At 38.2% G+C, this 22,650-nt stretch overlaps 2 protein-coding genes across 4 annotated transcripts in view; one reads left to right on the forward strand and one right to left on the reverse strand.

The window, feature by feature from the left end:
- Nucleotides 1-1,349: 1,349 nt before the first annotated feature.
- Nucleotides 1,350-19,766, forward strand: LOC106954487 (lysine-specific demethylase 2A-like). Of its 3 annotated transcripts, none has more exons than XM_015044013.1 (25): nt 1,350-1,499; nt 3,404-3,542; nt 3,671-3,749; nt 3,929-3,975; nt 4,396-4,574; nt 4,668-4,774; nt 5,558-5,651; nt 5,743-5,896; nt 5,964-6,079; nt 6,957-7,083; nt 8,215-8,390; nt 8,485-8,562; nt 8,952-9,085; nt 9,707-9,830; nt 10,819-10,947; nt 11,558-11,641; nt 11,747-11,773; nt 12,536-12,641; nt 13,173-13,763; nt 14,588-14,747; nt 15,055-15,297; nt 16,547-16,710; nt 16,788-16,934; nt 17,607-17,825; nt 19,057-19,766. In XM_015044013.1, the coding sequence occupies exons 1-25, from the start codon at nt 1,494-1,496 to the stop codon at nt 19,236-19,238; spliced, it is 3,612 nt and encodes a 1,203-aa protein (XP_014899499.1). In that variant the 5' UTR covers nt 1,350-1,493; the 3' UTR covers nt 19,239-19,766. The 3 variants fall into 3 exon arrangements, with proteins under 3 accessions (XP_014899499.1, XP_014899497.1, XP_014899498.1); XM_015044011.1 differs by lacking the exon at nt 1,350-1,499 and adding an exon at nt 1,875-2,459; XM_015044012.1 differs by lacking the exons at nt 1,350-1,499; nt 11,747-11,773 and adding an exon at nt 1,875-2,459.
- A 176-nt stretch (nt 19,767-19,942) lies between these two features.
- The window catches only part of spcs3 (signal peptidase complex subunit 3), a 6,579-nt gene continuing 3,871 nt past the window's right edge, over nt 19,943-22,650 (reverse strand). The window contains exons 2-5 of the mRNA XM_015044015.1: nt 22,008-22,081; nt 21,713-21,789; nt 20,931-21,046; nt 19,943-20,195 (exon numbers count right to left, since the gene is read on the reverse strand). Coding sequence (XP_014899501.1) covers nt 20,063-20,195; nt 20,931-21,046; nt 21,713-21,789; nt 22,008-22,081 — 400 coding nt within the window. The 3' untranslated portion in view covers nt 19,943-20,062. The remainder of the gene's footprint in view (nt 20,196-20,930; nt 21,047-21,712; nt 21,790-22,007; nt 22,082-22,650) is intronic.

Here is a 22,650-nt window from a genome sequence, read left to right on the forward strand (position 1 = left end):
ATAAAAAGAAGAAAAAAAAGAAAAAAAAGTAATAATTCCCCTGGCAGATTATTTCACCTGTTTGCCATGTTTTTAGTAGAATAATCTGCTAATGGAACTAGAACTTTTCATCAATATTAAGGAAATATTTACTTAAAACAAGATCCTTTATTTTACTGAAAAGTCACTCAGGAGTTAGTTTTCTCTTATTTCAAGTGTATTAAGATGTTTGCACTGGAAATTAGACCAAAACTTCTTGGTAAGATTTTACGTTTTTGGAGTGCACTTAGTGGGTGAGAGACACTTATAATGTATGGAATGAAAATAATTGTAATTTAGAGTGTGTTCATATTTTTTAATATTCAGGGTTGTTTTTTCTTAGATGACTGTGACATTGCCTTGAGGCTCTTTTTTTAACAGCTATAAGTTCTTGTTTTGTGTGTTTTTATTACAAAGCTGTGTATATGACATCATTTTTTAAAGTTTATTTTATAGTGCTTAACGCTGCTTCTTAAGAAAGTTTATGGCAGCCCACTTGGCGGTGATGATTGACTTGTTTATGTTAAGATCTGACCATTTTGAGCTGCATATTAGGGAGAAGCTAAGCTTTTCTGAAGTGTAAAACAAGCCTTAATGGACTGGCAACCTGTTCAGATGCAAGCCTATTCCCATGACAGCTTACTTACATAAAAAAGAACATTAAAGTAGCCTATTTGATGTAAAATGTATGTAGTGAAGCATATTGGGCATTATTCAACATTCATCATGGGTCTAATTAATATTGGCTGTTCCAAAATTTAGTTTTTATTGAAGTTTTTTTAGATTTTTGCCATGAAACTGTCATTTTTTTTGTTATTGTTAAGCAGTATGAGTTTGTATCAGTGTAGGAGAATAAATTAAAATTTATTTGTTTCTGTTTCATAGATTTGTCCATTTTGTTCACAAATAAAATATATACACACACCGACCATCATTTTTGTTTGTCTGACCTATGATCTACGAGTTTTAGTTTCATTTTAGGTTCTAACAGAACAGAAGACCCTTACTAGAAGACCTGGAGGACCTGAAGGGCCTGCAAGATAAAATCAAATTTAATCAAGCGATTAGGCTAAGATTATTGATAGCTAGAGATTAAAAACACAACTGTGGAGAGCTTCTGCATGTTTACTGACTTTTGGGTGGTCTTCTAAATATTTATTGTTTAAAATTACATTTTAGTGTTTCGGTTTTCAGACAAAAGCAGCACAGCGTGGTCTCTGGCTTGCCGTAGATCAGATGTACCTATTTGAAGGACAAGCTTCTTCTACCAATCACAGCAACCATGCAACATTTGCCAGCCAATGAACGGTGGATGACAGAAGGTGCAGTTGCATTTCCATCAGAACCACCCACTTCCTTGTTGAGCTGAAGCATGACTGTTGGGATGTGAGTCTTTGGCAGTAGTGACAGCTCACTGAGGCTCTGAGTCCACTGGATCACGGCTCCCGTCCTGAGGAGACCCGCTCTCTGTTACCATGGGGGTAAGCACCGTAATACGCTCTGGGTTCTGACGTATTTTAAGTCTTATTTGACTGAATGCAATTTTTACTGGATAATAAGGTGGTGTGGACGGTGTGTCGCATCGTCACCTGGTTGGCTACCCTTATGATTGATATGTTGTTCAATCACCCAATAAAGGCGTTAGAACCTAACAACCAATAGGATGCAAGACGTGGTTTCAAGTGTGGCGTTATTGGTAGTTTGGTAGGTTGCTTACGCCCTTATTGGGATAATTGTCCAATCAGAATTCACGTATTTTATTGACGCTGAGCGTCACCGCTGTAAATCCAATGAGCTTCTCGCCTGCTCTCGCGTGATTGGTCCAGAACGAGTTTGTGGGTGGGATCTACTGTTGTTTTGTGATGGAATGGAAAATGGCGGCTGTTTAGAGACATTCATGCCGATAGGTTTTGCAGTTCTAGTTACACAGAGAAAGTGTTTTTCCTATGGTTAAGCTTGTTCGGATACAGGCATCTGTTGTTAAATAACCCGAGGATATGTTTGGGGTTCTATCGGAGGACATTTTGAACTCAGCAGACCAACACTGGCCCGGCTCGGATTAGAACAAAGCTTCCGTTGATCTTGTATTTAGAAAAACTATATAACTTATAATTCTCGCTAACTTCTAGACTATGATGTAGCCGAGTAGGACTACTTTTTTCTTTTTGCATCTTTTTAACCGCTTTGGTAGTTCACTGTAAATCAAAGCGGAATCAGCCAAGCTCTCTGTAAGCTCCGTTAGTTTAATCTTTTTAACGGGTCTTGGATTGCAGCCATTTAGGTCCATACGTTTTAGCGAATTGTTTACTACGAAAGAGCCATGTGGCCCTACGGTGCAGGTTAAAGGTCATCTATGGTGGTTCTTTACTTCTTCAGTGGAGAGAAGCCAGTCGTTCCAACTGAATATGGATGATTCAAAGCCTCGGTTCAGCAAAAGGCTGGTAAGTTTAATAATGCCCGTTTAGGTTCCCCAGGCCGCTATGTAATGAGACAAAGATTGAAACAACTCAGTGTAAACTAATGCAATTAGAAAAGGTTAAAGAACCCAACACTTTATAAGTTGTACAACTCACAGGGAAATCCCACAGCATGATCACAGGGCAGTAGAAGAGGCCCTCCATACTTGTTTTGAAGCAACTGATTGGACTACTCTCTGCCAGCCACATGGAGCCACATCAGTGCCATGACTGAGTGAGCGAATGACTATCTAAACTTAAGTGTGGACTGCACCATCCCCACCAGAACAGTGAGATGCTTCCTGAATAACAAACTCTGGGAAGGCAGAGTCTCTTCAGTCAGAAGCCTTTTCAGATTTACTGAGATACAGACCACTACAAGAGATCTTCCCTGCCAACAGCCATCACAATCTTCAATAATAAAAAATTAATGAGTTACAGCAACATTTAATTTCCCTCTGGGATTAATAAAGTATTTTTGAATTTGAATTTGTTGCTACTTGATAGTTTGTCCATTGTTCTTAGGGCTGCAGGAATGGAGAGCTGTGTTTTCTTTTTTTCTGGTCTTGGCCCTGGAAGAACTAGGCTAGACTCCATGGATCATATGGCAAATCTTTATTACTCTTACTGTTTTTTAAAGTTGTCGAACAATGTTATTGAACAATGTAAGCTGATGAATTCGGTTCAGAGATTGTGCATCAATGTCTGACTCCATTTAAGATCCATAAATATTAGCTCACTAGAACAATGATCAGTTGTTCCATTATTTTGTGGTGTACAAAAAAAATTCAGTTTTATGAAGTATTAGTAAAACTCTAATCATTTGAGCTCTGTCTTGGAATTTGGGTTGACTGTTTAACACCATCAAGTTTTTTTTGTTTTGTTATTTGTCTCCTTCCATACTTCTTAATTTGATCTATCCACAACAGCGAGCCGGTACTCGAAGGCGTTACCATGACGATGGGATCTCAGATGAGGAGATTGATGGGAGAAGGATGTTCGACTTGGAGGAAAAAGTCAGCAGCGAAAAGTTCAGTTCTGATCGAATCGTCCGCATGGAAGGAAAAGGTAATTAGTTGTGTTTAACTATTGTTTGGTGCTTTTAGCCTCACAATAAGAGACAGAAGCTTTCCTTAACAGTTTTTTTTATATATGTGCGCTTCAGTCCATTTTTGTATTTTTTCCATATTTCACAGATTTTACATACGAGTTTGTCCAGAAAGGTGGCCTGAGAGACCCGATCCTGTTTGAGAAGCCTGAAGGCCTGGGAATCAAGTAAGAACATTTCTGTTTACTGATTACTCATGACCTGTTAGCTTGGTCATGTGTTAGTTGCTGTTAGCAGCTCTTTGGTGCTAAGCTAACATGTCTTGTTAGCTTGGTGGCTAATATGACCTGATATTTAAACTAAACCTCAGCCATTGTATCACTTTGACTTTTGTGTGGTTCTGCAGGATGCCAGAACCCGATTTCAGTGTCAACGATGTCAAAACGTTTGTTGGTAAGATTTTAATTATCATCTTTGTTATTGTTTTTATTATTGGATGTTACAGCTTCATCTGGATAAAGCTACATGTCTTTAATTGAATGTTCTGCACAGAGAATAACTTCAATTTCCACAATAGTGAGAAAATATGGAAATTTATCTTTGTTCTTCATACATATGCAAAATATTTGTTATTCATGCATATGTTCTTCTATTCATCTGATATTCCATTCTTTATCCATACATCCTCATTTATTTATCTTCTCATCCATTTTTCCTTTTGTCCATTTGTCTTCTCATTCTTTTGTACTTTTGTTGTTTTGCCTTCTCATCATTTCATCCTCTCCTCAAACACTTTTCTTAAGGACAGTTTCCAGCTTTCTTCTCTGATTTGATCATGTGACCAACCACCTCCTGTCTTCTTCGTCCCCTCAGGTAGCAGACGCATGATAGACGTAATGGATGTGAGCACCCAGAAGGGGACGGAGATGTCCATGGCCCAGTGGACGCGTTACTATGAGACTCTGGCGTCCCAGAGAGAGAAGCTCTATAATGTTATAAGTCTTGAGTTCAGCCACACCAAGCTGGAGAATTTGGTTAAAAGACCAACCACAGTATGTTCCCTCTCTCCGTAAATATACTGACATCAGTAACGTTTTAACTTTCAATACATTTTTATTTTATTTTTCTCTTTCTTGTACACATAGGTGGAGCTCATAGACTGGGTGGACAACATGTGGCCTCGTCATTTAAAGGAGAGGCAGAGGGACTCAACCAACTCCATCAATGACATGCAGTATCCAAAAGTCCAGAAGTAAGTTCCTAGTTTCAATTGTTCATATGTGAGTTTTGTCTTATTTCATGTGTACAAACCAAGGGTGTTATAGTTAACTAAAACTAAAGAAATAACAAAAAATTTTGAAAAAACATTTTTGGTAATTAATGGGAAAAAACTGTAACTAATTAGAACTATGTTGTATAAAAGTAAAACATACTGAAATTATAGATGGAACAAAGTTTGTTTTCGTAGAACTGATGTGAAATTTACTTTTTATTTATTTTCACCACACAAGCAGTTTACGTCAGCTGTCGGCAAAGTACGGCACTCCATACTCCACCAGGTGGCGCTAGTCTGCGAAATGCAAAGCAGCAAAATTTGAGAGAAATGCCAGTCAGTTTGGTGTTCAACAATAATACATTTTTTCAAAACAGTGTCTTCTATTGAGTATTCAATAGAAAATCAATATACAATATTTGATTCTGCACATAAAAGTGAACCAAAGTATGGAAAAACTAAAACTATTGCTAGAACAAATAAAGTAGACAATATTTAGCTAATAAAAACTAGAAAACAGTCACAACAGGATAAAACTGAACAATAATGAAACATCCAAAACTATCTCATATAACCCTGGTACTAAGTTGCAAGTGACTATTTGGCAAGATATGGGAACTTGTTTTAAGTAATTAATTCCTTAATATTGATGAAAGTGTACTACAATATTTGCACTAGAAACTAGACAAAAGTACTTGGTAATATTTATTTATTTTTGCCGTGTTAGCTCATCTGAACTCAACCAAGCTGTTTATTCCTCAGATATTGCCTGATGAGTGTTCAGGGTTGCTACACAGACTTTCACATCGACTTTGGCGGGACGTCAGTCTGGTACCACATTCTCAAAGGGAGAAAGGTAGAAGACAAATGTTTTTATTTGGGTTTATAGTGGGAAATGGTGCAGTTTATTGTTTGTACTGATAATAATAAATGCGTTTGTGCTTTAGGTTTTCTGGCTGATCCCTCCGACGGATCCAAACCTGGAGCTGTATGAGAACTGGGTTCTGTCTGGGAAGCAGGGGGACGTTTTCCTGGGAGATCGAGTGTCTGACTGTCAGAGGATCGAACTGAAGCCGGGCTGCACGTTCATCATACCCTCAGGTACGTGTAGAGTACGTCTGACGCAGCGGCTCAGGAAGCAGTTCTGATGTTCGGCTTGAATCCTCAGGCTGGATTCATGCGGTTTACACTCCTGTGGATTCGATGGTGTTTGGAGGAAACTTCCTGCACAGCTTCAACATCCCCATGCAGCTAAACATCTGCAACATTGAGGACAGAACCCGGGTAGGTTCTGACACAACTCTATGAAATGTAAACAAAAGGCACTTTGGGTCACGGGTGTCCAAAGTGCTGCCAGTTTTATTTTATTTCATTTATTCATTTCTCTTTTGAGGAACCCAACTTCAGTTGAAGAATAATAGAGAATGCAGGTGGTTGATGCTGATTAGAGCTGGGGGATAAATTGATTATATCGATTAATCAAAATTTTCCTTTTTGATGGTTTAATTTTAGCAAAATGTGGATTTTTTTTTTCCACCCACGTGTGTTTCTGTAGCTCAAATTGTTTTACATCTTCTAATTAACTTGAGTTTAAATTCAAGTTAATTCACAGAAGAGATGATTGAAATAAATGCCAGTTTTTGAAATATATTTTCTGTTGTTTTTAATTTATTTTTAATAAAATTTGGAAAAAAAATGGGATCGAAATCGTATTTGGTGTGAAATAATTGTAGATTTTATTTTTAAGCCATGTCACCCAACTGTCATGCAGATGTAAACTTTTTATGTATAGTCAGGGCAAAATTATTACTGACAGAACTTTTTTATAATAGAAAATTTCAAGTAACACACAAAGTATTTGTGTTTTTATTACCAAGCTTTTATAATAACTAAAAGCTGACTTTGCTGCGGCCAAGCCATTTAACAATCAAATAAATCTTGTTTTTCTAACCGAGAATAAATTTGTTCAAAAGAATTTGAAAACTACATCCTTTCCTTTTAATACAGAAAATGTATTATATTATTTTAAGTTTTGAATCTACAAATCCCTTAATAATCTAAAAATTAGACACTTTTCTTGGCCCGAAAGCGTTTTTGACTCAACCGTTTTGCCACATGTGACATAAAGTTTGTACACCCCTGTTCTTGGTGTCGGCTGCAGGTTCCTGTGAAGTTTCGCTGCCCGTTCTTTTATGAGATGTGCTGGTACGTGTTGGAGCGCTACGTCTTCAGTCTGACGAAGACGTCCTACTTCACCGCCGAGTTTCAGAAATACTCACTGGGTACAGGTAAGAAACAAATGCATGATGAATACAGTTTCTGCAGATTGACTCTGGTTGTCTGCTGACCTTCAGTCAATATTCTGGAAGCTCGTTCTGCTGCCTATAATGTTTCTTTACATTAAGTGGAAAATGTCGCAAATTGAAATTACGAAAATAAATTTGCTTAATGGAAACAGCAATTTCAATAAAAAGTTTTTACGCTAGAATGAGGTGGTTTTCTTCAGCCATATCAAAACACCTTTTTCACATTGCATGAGTCATGTGATCAACAGCCGGATGTTACTACTGGCAGAAACGCAGAAGAAGACAACAGGAAGTAGCAGGAGGACAATACCGTATTTTCCATACTATAAGGCACATTTAAAAGCCTTTAATTTTTATCAGAAAATCGAAGCAATTTTGTGTGGTACGTGGCGCTCATGGTGCTGTCAAAATGTTTAGTTACGTTACAGCTACCGTAGTAAGGCGTGTTGCGGAGTAATGCCTACTGTGATACCTACTGACTTTTCTGACTGTTTTGTTTTCACTTTATATATAAAAAAGATTGAAAATAGACCACTCATTAACAGTGCACCTCATAAGTAGTAAAATACGGCTGCTGTTTTTGAGGTTTTTTGGACAATGTGCTGTCTCACAGCATCATCATGCACTTCATGAAAGTTGTTTCATTTGAACGTGCTGAATCAATAGCTCTTCTGTAAAATGGTCGACTACAATTTCCCCAAAATGCCGCTCACGTAGCCAAACCCAAGTATAATGGTTTGTTGCGCCAACGCCTGAATAAAGCGCGACGTCTCCTCTGATTGGCTCATAGATGTTGAACGCTAGCGCCACGGCTGAAATATGAAAAATCTGTTGCTGCCGTTATTTTAATAATTTGTAGAGTGAACAGGCTTACTGATGTATGATTTTAATTTAATTTCTTATTTAATGGAAACACAGCCACTTTTTCAGCCCTTATGCACTGACTGAAGCAATCTCTGCCTGATTCTGTCGTTTACATTCCCATCATCAGATCTGCATGTGCACCACAATGTATTAAACTTTAGCTATTCTTTCTGGATGCCCAACTTGTTGCTTTGCTGTTTTTCCTGACATGCTAGAATTTCTCTGATTAAAATCTGTTATCTGATTCAGAGGAGGATTCTGATAAGAACGAAGAGTCGGAAAAGCCTCCATCCAAAGTCCATTTGACGCCGCTGGAGCTGGAGGGGCTCTGGAGTTTGATCAGCAAACTGGAGGCGCTGCCGTCGAGCAAAAAGAGCGTCCCGGCCGGGATCCAGAACGCTTCAACACTCATGACGCACATCAAGGTACTTTACAGCACTTTGTCTTTACTGGTTGATATTTTTAATGTTCTTTTTTTTTTTGTTTTCAGCCTTTTAACAACTTTTTTTTCTCTTTCAGGCTTTACTGAAGGAACATGCTAATGACAACCCTAAGCTGTCCTACACTGGAAAACCGATTGTGAAGTGGCCACCCAGGGTAAACATTCATCTGAACCTGATCCAAACGTCCTTCTGGACCAAAACAGTTTCATAACTATTTACACTCTCATATTTTCTTTTGTGTCCTTTTATTTTTCCCATCACATTATCCTAAACAGTCATTTCATTTAGAAACACCTTAGGCTTAAAGTAACTTGCCTGTTTTATCTGGTCCAGTTTTCTCTTCCTGATTATTGATATCGGCTGATATGAAATGCTTTGATTGCGATGCGTTTGTAAAAAGATGTCTGTATCAATGCCTTCAGCGTGCAGACAGACAAATCTGGCAGCTACCCTTTATAAAATGATTAAATTACTTTAAGTGGAATATACTATAACTAACAATAATAATGTTAAATTTTCTTGGCTTTTCTGCGTCGTCCTCAGCCTTCGTGGTATCAGCCGCCTCCTCCGCCTCCACCGCCACCGGCTCCTCGTCCTAAACCGCCCTCAGCGACCTCCATGCAGCGATCGCAGAAACCCTCCTCCTCCATGTCCTCCCTGAGGCGCCGCAGAGTCAGGTAGCAAACATAAAATTTACTTTTAGGTTGGGCACAGCCAGAATTACTAAAGGGATGGGAGGAAGGGCTGGAATTTATGATTTAGTAAACAATTATTCTGATGATTAATCTGATAAACACAGTGTAGGGGTAATCTGGTGATTCTTCTTTGGATTAACCCAACTAATGATTACATAGCAAGAGGTGTTTTTTTTTTTGTTTTTTTTTTTAACTGAATTTAACCAGGTGAAACTAAAAATGCTCCCCCCAGAACTCCTCAAGTTTTGGGTGGAGCACATTTACAAATAAAGATTTTAATTTAATCTTAAATGCTAAATGTTTATATTTTTGCAGTTTTGGTTTTAAAACTGCTCTGAGTGTGTTGTTCTTTCAGGAAATGGCCTTTTCTTAAGTTTGTTTACTCCAGTTAACAATTAATCAATTTCTAAATTATTTAATTATTATTTCAATAATCGATTAATCACGATTAATCATCTCAGACCTAATTGGAAGTCAGTACAGAGTCCTAAGCGTCTGAGGAAGGACTCCAGTGCGAACCTCTGATCATTCCTCTGATTCTGCGTTCAGGCTCCACTTCTTCATGAAGAGAATCCATTTTAACTTTCTTCCGTTTGTCTGCAGATGTAAGCGCTGTGAGGCGTGCATAAGGGCGGAGTGTGGAGACTGTAACTTCTGCAGAGACATGAAGAAGTTCGGAGGACCTGGGAAACTCAAGCAGACCTGTGTGCTGCGGCAGTGCCTCTCCGTAAGAAAGTTCAATGTTTATTTGTAAAAATGTAAAAAAAAAAAGTAGAAATGCGTCTCTTTGCTCAATGAAAATGTACTTTACTGTTTGCATGAATGTTGCTTAATAAGAAAGGTGAAAAAATGAATAAAATGTCAAATACATTTTTATAAATATTGCAAAATATCATCTAAAAGTACCAATAATGGGATAAAAGTAATTAATATATACATTTTATCCAATAAATAATGTGTATCTGCACCACATAAACCTGCACTGCTGCACCCCTGAATATTGTTTTAAACATTCCAGACCCGTAGGGGGCAGTGTGGTGTTATGCTCAGATCGCCTCAGCCAATCAGAAAACAGCCACAACTTCCTGTTAGGAGTTACACACTGCACCAGGAGGTTAATTTATATGGACAGATATAGGTATTAAACTACCTTTAATTAGTGTATTGAATGTAAAGTTAATAAAACACGACAACGTCGCTGCATTATTTGTCGCAGATTAAATCTGTTTGCTCATGTAGACACACATATACAAATATGGAGTTTTCTCAAATAATTTCTCCATTTTGGTTGGAGTCTTCATAAATGACAGTTTTGAGTTTGAGTAAACGTATAAAATGTATGCTAACACTTTATTTGAATGGGTGTGCATGAGACTGACATGACACTGTGATAAACATGAACGAGTCTTCATGAATGTTTCTGTAAAAGTCCGTAAATAATGACACTTTTAATGGACTTTTAATCCAACTTTTAGTGCAACTTTGCATTAAAAATGTCATTTATTGAATGACACTTTGTGACAACAGTCGTAAACATTCATGAAACCCCTTCATGTTTATAACAGGTCAGTCTTATGCAGACCCATCTAAATAAACTTTTACCAAATGGATTCGTTTTTCCCAGATATTATGCCAAAGGTATTATTAACAGGGTTTGTTGTCGTGAGTGAACTGATTTTTTTTTTTTTTTTTTTTAACTTTGCTGCCTCGTCCAGCCGGGCCTCCCGCTGTCTGCAGTGTGTGAAATCTGCAAGGAGCCGAACCAGGAGGAAACTGGAGACGCTTCCCTCACGCTGATGGAGTGCTCCAGCTGCGCTCAGATTGTCCATCCTGCCTGCCTCACGGTAAGCTGGGAACATTTGGTTTTGTTCGTACAGGTTCCTTAAAATCCCTGAAAACCATTTCATTTCAACTAGGTGTTTTCAAGGTTTGGAAAGTGCTTGATTTCTGTGTAAAATCCTTAAAAGTGCTTGATATTCAAACTGCAGTAGCCATCCAAGAGTAAAACCGTATTTGGTAAAAAGTGAGTAACTGATCAAATTATCAACCAATTTAATGTTTACAAATTTCATCATTAGATGGAGCAAAATATAATACTTGAAAAGTTTGATATTTAAAGGATGAAAATTAAAATAATTCATACAAGTAACAAAAAATAACTACATTTTTTTCTAAATCAGTTTCTTTCAATAAAAAAACTTTAACAGAAACTGCAGGTGTGTGTCTGGTGAATTTCTGGTTAAAACATGTTTGTTTTTTATTCAGTGGGTAGAAAATCCAGAAATTTTACTCAAGTAAGAGCAGAAATACTTCAAAATAAAATTACTCAAGTAAAAGTAAAAAGTACAGAGTAGTAAAAATACTACTAAGAGTAAATGTTTTCCAAAGGTTTCTCAGGTAAATGCAGTTTCTACCCAGCTCTGGTGCTGAGTTTCTTTTTAAACGTCCTGTTAGGTTCAGGGCGACGGCGTCGTGAATAAAGACCTGCCCAGCTGCTGGGAGTGTCCAAAGTGCGTCCAGGGCATCACCGATCGAGAGGTAATCAATATCCTAATCTGTCTTTAGCTTCATGTCACTTTGTTCGGTTTAGTTGCTCTGTTTCAGAGTCTTAAATTTATCCTGTGATGATTCACCTGTTCACAGTGTAAAGGTGACAGAGGCGATTCAATGGTGAGTCAGAAGTTATTTTATCTTTTACATTTTATCCAAATGTAAAAGATAGTGACGCCTTCAAATGCATTTATATTCCTTGAACCTTTTTCATATTTTTCCACTTTATTAGGATTTTAAGAGATAGACTCATAATGTAACTGGGATCAGTTGGAATGTGTGTCTAATTTAAGTTTTTGTAAAGTGCCTTTTGTGAAATTATTTGTTGTGAATTGGTGCTTTATAAATAAACTGAACTCACTCCAAAAACACAAAAAATTACCAAGAATTTTTGGTCTAATTTCCAGTGCAAATTTTGTAGTACATGAAATAAGACAAATTTAACTTTCAACATTGCTTTAAGGAAATAATTCCAGATAATTTAACTTTAATATGAGAAAATGTCTTGTTATAAGTGAAATAATTTCTCTGTAGAACTAGTACTTTTTTTTCATCAGTATTAAGGAATAAATTGACTTAAAATAAGGTTTGTCTTATTTCAGGTGTACTAAGATAATTCCACTAGAAATTAGACAAAAAATACTTGGTAAGATTTTGTTGTTTTTTGCAGTATTGAATTGAAAAGCAGACTGTTGCATTGAATTTCATCTAGGGGTGTCAGAGTAAATGAGTTTAATAAAAATAAGTTAAACAACATTCACTACTCTGTGTCGGTGTTTCATGAAAAAGCTCGTAGTTGTTTTTAGGATCATTGTGATCAGACTTTTAGTTTCTGCTTTCTTTTTGTTTCTCATCTTCTTCCTCTTTTCCTCCAATGTGCAGAAGAGGAAATCTTCATCGCTGCTTGATGCTCGGATTGCTAAAATTTACAGACGGCAGCTCCACAGCCAGGAGGGCGACGACTCGGGGAGTGATGACGATGATCACGGTTTGTGTGTTTTAAATGTCTGCTGGAAGCTAGAAGTGGGCAATATGGTCTCAACGTTTTGTCACAAAATTTTATGGTACTAAAAATATAAAAATATGATCCATATATTGTTACTTTTTTTTAGATGTTGCCTGTCGCAATTAATGGAGTAGTATGACAAAAAATTTTTATAATTTCCATTCTGTTAATTAATATATTTTGAAGGACAATTTTGTTTACAGAAACATCATATTCTGTTTTGATGTTCTGAGATTAAAGAATTTTGACTTTTTTTATTTTAAGAAAAAAAAAAAAGTCAGAATTCCAGAAAAAAAAAACAGAATTCTGAAGAAAAAAGTTTGAATTTATACCTTTTTTTAAAAAAAAATTTTTTTTCCAGTGGCTGTAATCGTCTTCCGTGTAAATACCCACTCTAACCGGAATAACCTTTTTATTGCCTCTTAGCAGCTTTTTAGTCGCTGTTTTCTAAAACCATAACATATGCCAGAAGCAGTTTTATTGACCTCGCCTGTCCTCGTATCGTGTCTCTAGTGTCTCACAGAAGAAGAATGGGCCACTCGTCCAGAAAGTCGTTTGGCGCCAGCAGGAGGGGTCTGTCACGGGGCGGCTTGTCCCACAAGGGGAACCGAGGCGGGTTTGTGTCGGGCTCCATGTCGGTCCTCAGGCTGAAGCGAGGGATGGGAATGAAGGAGGTCGGGCGCAGAGGGCGGGTCCGGCTCCGCGGAGGATCCAGGATGCAACGCAGGGGAGACGACTCCGAAGAGTCGGACGATGACGAAGACGACGACGAGGACGACGACGATGACAACGACGACGATTACGACGATGACGAGTGTGACAGCGAGGAAGAGAAGGAATATCTGCATCACAAACACCGGAGACGCAGGAGGGACTACGACGAAGATGACGACAGCGAGGGGCAGGAGTTCGACCCCGAGGAAGAGGAGGTGGACACGGCAGAGGACGACGAGATGAAAAGGGAGGATGATGAGGAGGACGGACGCTGGGATTCGGACCCAGAACCGCCGGTGCTGCTGGTGTCCGATCTGAACGACGACCTGCTGAGTGGATCCTACCTGACGGTTACGCTGCAGCAGCCGCACAAGGCCAAGACGCAGTCAGGTAAACGGAGGGACTCGAGTGTTTAGTGATGGGACTCAGTTAAAATGTTAACTTAGGGTTCTGAAATTAATCAAGATTAATTTAATTTTAAGCAAAACATACATCAGCAATATAAAGATTTTCAATTAAAATTTTTTTTTGCTGCTAAATTATTGAATAAGTGGACATTTTATTTTACCTACTTTTATTAAAGCTGCAATACGTAACTTTTATAAAAAACGTTTTTTACATATTTGTTAAAACTGTCATTATGTCATGACAGAATGTTATGAGACAAATAATCAGTGAAAAAAAATCAACCAATCAGAACCCGGATGCGGATTTAACGCTGTCAATCATGCCCATCTATGTTCTGCTCACACCCCTTCTCATGCCGTCCTTCCTCTCTGCTACGCTGCACCTAGTGTAGCCTGTCATGAATGCTATGGCTAGTTAGCATAGATACCTGCGACAGCAGATAAACTGTTTTCCTGTAATAGTTTCTCTGCCATTAGCACACTTAGCAGCACGTTCATGAGGTTGATTGGTGGTGCCAAGATGCTCCTCCTGGCTCTGAATGGCTGTTTCACGAGCAGTGCATCTATGCAGATGGCAGTAGGACCACAGATGATCTCTCACAAGATTTGTGGATGTTGCTAGTGTGTCGTATTTACAGGTGTACCAGAAACGATCAAAAACAAAGGTTCTGGCTCAGGACTTTTGTATGTTTAAAGTATATAAAAACAAAAAGCAATTTAAGATTTGTAATTATGGCGTTAAAGTCTTGGGTCTAGTTGAAGTTCTGGCTCTCGTTGAGTGTTGTGTGACCTGTCTGCTTGGTTCAGGCTCCATCGTTCCAAAGCTGGAAGCAGCCATGGGGTTAAGGTCAACTGGAGCTGCAGGAAGTCAGCAGGGCTTCATCCAGAGAAAGGCGGCTCATTCCAAACCTTCCAGGGTCCGAGGTTCTGATCCTGCTGACTCTCTAACCCCGAGAGGACCGGGCAGGTGGAGATTTCTCTGTTTTAGTTACAAATACTCCTACTACTTCTATCTGATAACCAGAGGTAGACAGTAACTACTTACATTTACTCACATTTACTTGTGTAACTTTTTGAGAAAATGTACTTTTTGGAGTATTTTTAACTATACTTTGTCTTGAGTAATTTTACTATGTGGTATGTAAGTTTTATAAACTTTATATTGATTTGTAATTTTATTTTTCTTCTGCCTGCTTTTAATATTTTGTAATCATGTTACGTAAAGGCTCACAGTGACAATTTAATTTTATTTATTTATTTTTTCGTCCTCTCAGGCCTCGGATACGAGGAATCCAGGGAGACAAAAGCAGCAGAAATTACTCAGCGTCTTCCTCAGAGGAAGATCAGGCTGCTGCTTCTGCCGCTTCCCTACCGTCATCCCTACTGTCCCTGCCGTCCTTTAAGGATGCAGGAAGTGATCGGGGAGGGGAGAAGGAGGTCTGGGTGTCCGTCTTCAGCTACTTGAACAGAGCCGATCTGCTGGCCTGCATGACTGTCTGTAAAGCCTGGTACAAGTGGTATGTCTACAGATTCAGCTTTATTAAAATCAACTAAATTAAAACACTTACGATTAATTGACAGTTAACGGTTTGTTAGATTAAAATTAATTCCAACCGATTAACGAAAAACGTCCACTTAGACCTTTCAGTGTTGTAATTTAGCCGCCATCCAGCAGAGGGCGCCGCTGATCATAGTTGGTACAAGAATCAAGATGGCGACGGGCGCATCCTTTAACAGAAATGAGAAACGGTCCAAATGGAGTTCGGTGTGAGATGTAAAATGCTCGTTGTGTGGTTCTGCTTACATTTATAAATAATTTAAAAACTTCTTAAGTTATCGCATTAATAGCGCCCATTTAGTCGAGCTGCATTTAGAAGTAGCGTTAAGTTTTCAACCAAAAGTTAATCCTGTGCCAAGACGGCGAGGACGTAACGACAGAAAACGGAAAGGATTATGAAGTACGCGATCGAAAAATACACGATTCCAATAAGGACGGCTGAAAACAATTGATAAACTTACGTTTAATTGTCCATTAGTGGTTTGTTGTTGATGATTTTTCAGGGTCTCTCAGTTTATAAATATGTTTAAGTGTGGCGGATACAACGTCTTCCAACCAAAACCAAAAATGGAATGACGGACAACCATTGGTGTCTTCACATTTCACCGTCTCCCCTTCACAATAAAAGCATACATTCGGATGTGAAATATATACGTTGTATCCACCACACAAGTTTAATAAGGTGAAAAAACTAAAATTTTCTGTTGGTTCAGTCAATATTTAATACAGCTGATGATTTTTTTTAAAAGTTCATTTTAAAAATGTACGAGAGTAAAATCATATTTCTAGAATAAAGTCGTATGAAAATAAAGTTGAAATAATGGGAATTAAATCACAGCGTTACTTGAATAGTCATAATACAAGAATAAAGTTGTAGTAATATGAGAATAAAGTCATAGTATTACAAAGTCATTGCAGTAGTATGAAAACAGCCATATTACAATAATAAAGTCATAATATTGTGACTGCATTCTCTTAATACTTTATTCTTCTAATATTTTCATTTTATTCTTGAAATTTTATAACTATTTTTGTAATTTTATTTTTGAAATTTTCTTGGCATTTTTTTAAATGCAGCATATTATGAAAAAATAACCCTTCGTGTTATGGAACCCTTCACATTAGGGTCAGTCAGTGGATAAGATCAGTCAACTTTATATTCATTCATTAATCGATAACTTTCATCCTTGCGGTGCTGTTGTGTGTAGGAGCTGTGACAAACGCCTGTGGAGTCACATCGATGTGAGTCGCTGCAGCCCGCTCAGTAACCAGGCACTGGCAGGCATCATTAAACGCCACCCGACCTCTCTGGACTTATCCTGGACGCCGCTGGCCATGAAGCAACTCAACTGCCTTCTCACCAGACTCCCAGGTACAAACCGCCACAAACACACACCTCCCTGTCCGTACACGCCTCACCTCCCTCCGACTCCTGGTGTTTCTCTGCAGGTTTGAGGGAACTGAGGCTGACTGGTCTGCCCTGGTCGTGTCTGTCCGCTCTGGTCTCTCCCACTCTGCCCCAGTTGCAGCTGCTGGATCTGCGCTGGTGTGAAGGCATTAAAGAAGCCCAGATTAAAGAGATCATCACTCCACCTGGTCAGTAGAAGTGGAAGAGCCAAGTGACGTGAAATCCTTGCTGCTCTGCAAAAACACAAAATCTTACCATGTATTTTTGTTCTAGTTTCTCATGCAGATATCTTAGTACACCTGAAATAAGAGAAAACTAACTTAGAAGTAACTTTTCAGCAAGATGCAGGAGCTTAGTTTAAGTCAATAACTCCTTAATATTTGTAAAAAAAAGTTCTAGTTCCATTGGCAGATTATTTCACTTATGACATGGAAAAAATGTTTTATAAGTGAAATCATCTGCCAATGGAATAAGTACTTTTTTTAATCAATATTGAGGAATTATTGACTTAACCTTTCAGCAAAATAGAGGAGCTTGGTTTATCTATAAATTAGTTTTGTCTTACTTCAAGTGTACTAAAATATTTGAAGTAGAAACTTGACCAAAAATATTTGGTAATATTTTTTTTTTGCAGTGTGAAAATGGTTGAATTTCAGTTAAATGTTTGGAAACTGCTTCATTTTTGTATGAAGTCCTGGAAAGTGCTTCATGCTCATACTGTTCAGTTTTATAATAAAATTCAATCTAATGTCTGATTAAAAGCCTAAATTTGGAAAACGTTCTTTACAACAATAAAAAACAAACTATGATCAATAAGCATCACTCTAAAAGTCACTTGTCGTCTCGATCCGCCTGCGCAGACTTGGAGTCGTCCCGCAGCAGACTGAGGAACATGGTGACGCTGCGCCTGTCTGGTCTGGATGTGAGCGAGTCGACTCTGAGGCTGCTGCAGCGCCACATGCCCCAGCTGGAGGCGCTGGACCTGGCTCACTGCAAGAACATAACAGACTCCTGCATCACCCTGCTGGCAGCTGCTGGGACTCACACCCGCAACAACCTCAGTGAGATCACGCTCTCTGGTGGGTGTTTACATTATCACAATCTGAAAACTGTCATTTAGAATTTTAACTGTCAATGTTAACACATGCACTAATGTTTTCACTAAAACCAGGAAGAGTTTATAAATCACTGAATGGCTTAACGGCATTAAATATTTGCTACTGTTGTATCAACCTCTCAGGTCTTCTGGTTCTGGTCTGCATCCAGAACCAGAACCAAACATGGAGAAGCAGCATTCAGCTTCTATGCACCACAAATCTGGAACAAACATCCAGAAAACTGCAAAGCCACTGAAACAGAGTTCCTTTAAATCTATACTAAAACTCAACTGTTTAGAGTTGATTTTGATTCATAATCAATGAAACATTGACCAACACATTTGATGATGGCACTTAAATGTAAAAAGTTTACTGGTTTTCTCTTTTGTCGACTGTTGTGACTTTTATAACTTTGTGTTTTTATGATGTAAAGCACTTTGAACTGCCTCACTGAAATATGCTGATCAAGTAAACTTGACTTAATCTGACAATTTTAATGTTATTGTTGCATATACAGAATAATTAAAATACTGTTTTGACCTATGACCTTTCTCTGGCGGAAGGTTATCAAGGTCCATAGGAAAAGAATGGAGTGAGAAATTTCTAAATGAACGTTTGAAACTAAATTTTAATTCAAAAATACTTTCTTGGTCCTAAAGGGAAATTAAATGTAACCCATATTAATTCAAATTCTTCAGGTATTGTAGATGGTGATGCTGTTGGCAGGAAAGATCTGCTCTAGCAGTCTGTGTTGCAGTGAGTTTGAAGAAGCCTCTGACTTTAAATCTTCCTGAATATAAAAACCTGGAAAACTGAGTTTGGTTTGAGACAATAAAACATTTTTTGAAAATGTACAAATGTTTTTGATATGGGCAGCTGCCCAGGGCGGCATCAGAAAGGGGTAGAGCAGCCAAGAACTAGATGATAAAATAAAATCTGTCAGTTGTCCCCCGAGCAAGTTTGCTGGTGGAGTAAGTTTCCCTTTGTTGCTGTTGAGAAGTTAGAATACAAAAAAATCAGATAATTTCTTGCAGTTTAATTGGAGTGCAACAGGATAAATTAATATAACTGTTTTTATATTTATATTTCAAGCTTACAAAGTAAGGCATAGTGATTAATGGTGATTAACTGTTTTAATTGATTTCCAGCAGTAGTTTAACCCTTGCCCGTCTCATCTGCTTCATTTAAATCCTGACTTGTTCGTGTTTGTAAGGTTGCAACCAGCTGACGGACGGCTGCCTGCCCTACCTGAAGCGTTTCTCCTCTCTGACTCTGCTGGACCTCCGAGGCTGTAAGGGCATCAGCAGACGAGTCTGCGACGCTTTCATCTCAGATTTGTCCCACGTCGCCCTCTACTGTATGATGGAGGAGAAGCTCATCCAACGCCTGGACTGACCCCACACCTTTTTAAAAAATATTATCACTAAAAGGAAGTAATGCCTTCATTTAAATTACTGATGGAGGTGGATGGGATTCTGCCATTTTATTACAGCTTGTAATTTAAAACATTAAAAAGAAAGATGGGGAGGAATTTCTTACTTTAGTATTTTCTTTGTAAACAGAGGATATGTGTTTAATATTGTTTCTGAGCACTGTGCTAAAATAAAAGTTTAGTAGTTCTGTGCCTGTTACTTCTGTTCTAATAGGAATGGTCAAGTTTTCACCAACAAGGCAAAATTGATTCCTTTTTTCCCCCCCTTATTGATGAAAATTATTGCTACAGCCAGTTCTGTTAGCTTGTTTATGTTCTCTTAAATTCTCCCACATTTACATAGAAAATGCATTTTGGTTTGCAATCCAAAGCAGACCAGTTTGACGGCATGCAGTCCTGCCAGATGCTCTCCACCAGCAGGGTTTCACAACTCAAATTTAAGGATTTTTAATAAACTTCTCCTCAAAGATAAGTTTATCTTTGAGAATATGATCTCTCCTCGTCATGCTGTTATTTGAAAATGGTCTCAAAACAATTTTATCGTTTATTGCAATAACTTATCATTTAATGTGGAAGACCTAGAAAAATGTATCCCACAATAATATTTAAAACTATTTTGAGTCTGATCAGCATTTTATCCACAAAATCTTTACACACACACAAATGTTAGTTTATTTCTTTATTACAAACAGCCTCATACAGAAAAACACTAATGTGTGTGTGTGTGTGTGTGTGTGTCATCATGGTGGAAAGGTTTGTGTGTGTTGGTGCAGGTGAACATTTCTGTCTAGTAGCTCTTTGTGGCCTCATACTGCTCGGGGAAAGGCAGGCTGATGTGTCCGCTTCCGGCTACCAGAGGAAGGATCCCAGCGTTGGGAACGACGTTCCAGGACAGCGTCAAGGTGATGTTTTTATTGGCCCTGCACACAACACGGACGTGCCCGTCAGGCAATCGCATTCAGGAACACGGATACAAGCTAAAGTTTGTTGCAACGTGATTGCTGGAAGGCAACACCGGCTCCTCATTGATGATTACCATTGATTTTGGTTGTGAAATTGTCAACACAAAGCCCTAAATCTTAAATGTACACGTGATATAGAAAACAAAACGGAACGTAGTGCTTTGATATGGTCAACAATATTAACTAGATAAACATTTACGTTTTTAATTCTGATGGTGCGTTTACGCCAAACGCGTTTTGAGCGTCTGGTTCAAACGCTCAAAACGGTTCAAATCGCGCCACGCTGGACGCTCAAAGCGCGTTGGTGTGAACGCACTATGATACATTAGCGGCGTTGTCGTCAGTTGCTATGGGAACGGGTCTGCGTGTAGCGTAGCCGTCATAGAGCGAGAAAAGGGAAGAATAAGAGTGGGTTTGAGTTGTTCTTCAAACATTTTTCTACGTTACTTTCCCCCTTTGCTGTGGCGCACTGCACTAAATTAATAACACCTACATCTCCAGATTTTATTTTGTTAAGGGAATGCTCTAGCGGCTATGTGGGGGTGGGTGGTAGGAAATAAAAAAAAAGCACGTTTTTGCCCTCCAGCATTGTGTGCACACGCGAAATTTCGGGACGTAACAAAAACATGATTAAATATTCATCTTGTAAGCATAAACACAGGTTTGGGTGTAAAATATGCTCCAGCGTCTAACCTGAGTCCATTCCCATCATCAAAGAAGAAGTATTTGGATTTCATGTCTCTGAGGTTCAGTTTGGTGTTGTCTCCTCGGAGGATGATCCTATCCCACAGCACCACCTGGTTTAGAGACTGACACACACACACACACACAATTTTATAGTCTCCTAAAAGATATTATCTGAGTAATGTTTTAAAGTTATCTGTGGTGTAAAGAAACGGTCAGAGGTTTTGGTAGTGAAAAACTTATTTTTGTCATGACCCACCAAAGAGTAACAGAACATGCTTGAAAAGTTAAATACTAATATTTAACTTAAGTATTCTTTTCATTCTTGTTAAAGTTAATTATTAGTATTTAACTTTAAAAAGCACAAAATATTTAGAATACAGTACATCAGTGCAGAAAAATAAATGTGTAATAACAGCCAAAATGTTATTACAAATGCACTGAAATGCAAGTCAGATGGGAAGTTTATACAGAAATACAGTGAAGATTAGTTTTGTGTTATAAATCAAACTGCTTTATACTGTAACAGACATTTTCAGCGTCAATTTTTCCTGAATTTTCTTGAGAAAACGAGTTAATCTCAAGAAAATAAACTTTGTTTTCTCGAGACCACAGTTTGACTGGTGTTAAACCTGATTCCATCCTTCAATGCATGCAGCAGCAGCAGGAGAGGACTTATGAGGTATAAGCCATGACACTGTCTGAATGACAATGTGTGAGTCTGATTTTTTTATTTCATGCTGATCCAAACCAGATAAACACACCAAAGCTCAATAAGTGTGTTTACTTACGTTGCTCTTTGTGGCGTATTCAGCTGACAAGTAGAGAAACAGCTGCTTGACATTCCAGTCAAAAATTGGCTCCAAATGTGGGAAAAGTTAAAGAACAGCACACAGACACACATTTTATCAAACAACAGCAGTTTGAACTAATCAAATCTCTTCAAAAACAAAGTACAGTTACATTGATGTTAGTGTAGTTTTTAAATAGTACGGAGTTACTGCTGAACAAACATAAGTTCATCTCAGCATTTTCTGTTTAAATCAAAGTTGTCTTGACACCCCACGATGGGAAGTAAAAGGATATCAGCTGAGATGTCAAAGGTGATAAACCCCAGATCACTTCGTTCCCTGGGTCCTGTGAAGTCATCAACATTCTTCCTGTTAAAGGGGAAAATTAATTAGTTTGAAACTCAAATTAGATAAACATTTGTTTCCCTATCTTTTCCCAGGTTGCCGGGTACCTTCAGGATTAATTTTAAGGCGAATCTGGAGCCTGATGTTACGAGTTTTTACAAGGAGATTTTGTGGGTCTTAAGAATGGCAATGGTAACTACATAGGAGCCAAAATGTATATTTTATTTGTTTCCAAGTAGCTTCCAATAAACTCAGAAACTTTGAGATTATTCTCAGAAATTAAAAAAAAGTGGAAAATTCAGTCTTTGAAAATTTTCCACTTTTCAAACTCAGAAATTACCTACTGCAGCTTTAAATTAAAACTGAAAGTTAAATAGTTTCTATAATGGTGCATAACTTAATAAACTACAATTGAATATGAATTAATAAGAGATACTATAATGTTTAATTTCCCTTTGGGATCAATAAAGTATTTTTGAATTTGAATTAATTAAGGTAGTAGTATCTCGTCTGAACAGGGGCACTGGCCTCTTTCAGCCCCCCCCCCCCCCCCCCCCATTGCCCTCCCCCCCTCCCCCTCCTTCCCTTACACC

Source organism: Poecilia latipinna, unplaced genomic scaffold, assembly GCF_001443285.1.
Source record: "Poecilia latipinna isolate Pla-1442-1.1 unplaced genomic scaffold, P_latipinna-1.0 Scaffold660, whole genome shotgun sequence".
NCBI classification, from domain to species: Eukaryota; Metazoa; Chordata; class Actinopteri; order Cyprinodontiformes; family Poeciliidae; genus Poecilia; species Poecilia latipinna.

Bases quoted from the DNA above. Each gene is read 5' to 3' on its own strand.
- LOC106954487 (XM_015044011.1), top strand. From the start codon at position 2,424: ATGGATGATTCAAAGCCTCGGTTCAGCAAAAGGCTG. The intron at 3,976-4,395 runs GTAAGATTTTAA...TCGTCCCCTCAG, and splicing joins CGATGTCAAAACGTTTGTTG to GTAGCAGACGCATGATAGAC. The intron at 11,774-12,535 runs GTGAGTCAGAAG...TCCAATGTGCAG, and splicing joins GTGACAGAGGCGATTCAATG to AAGAGGAAATCTTCATCGCT.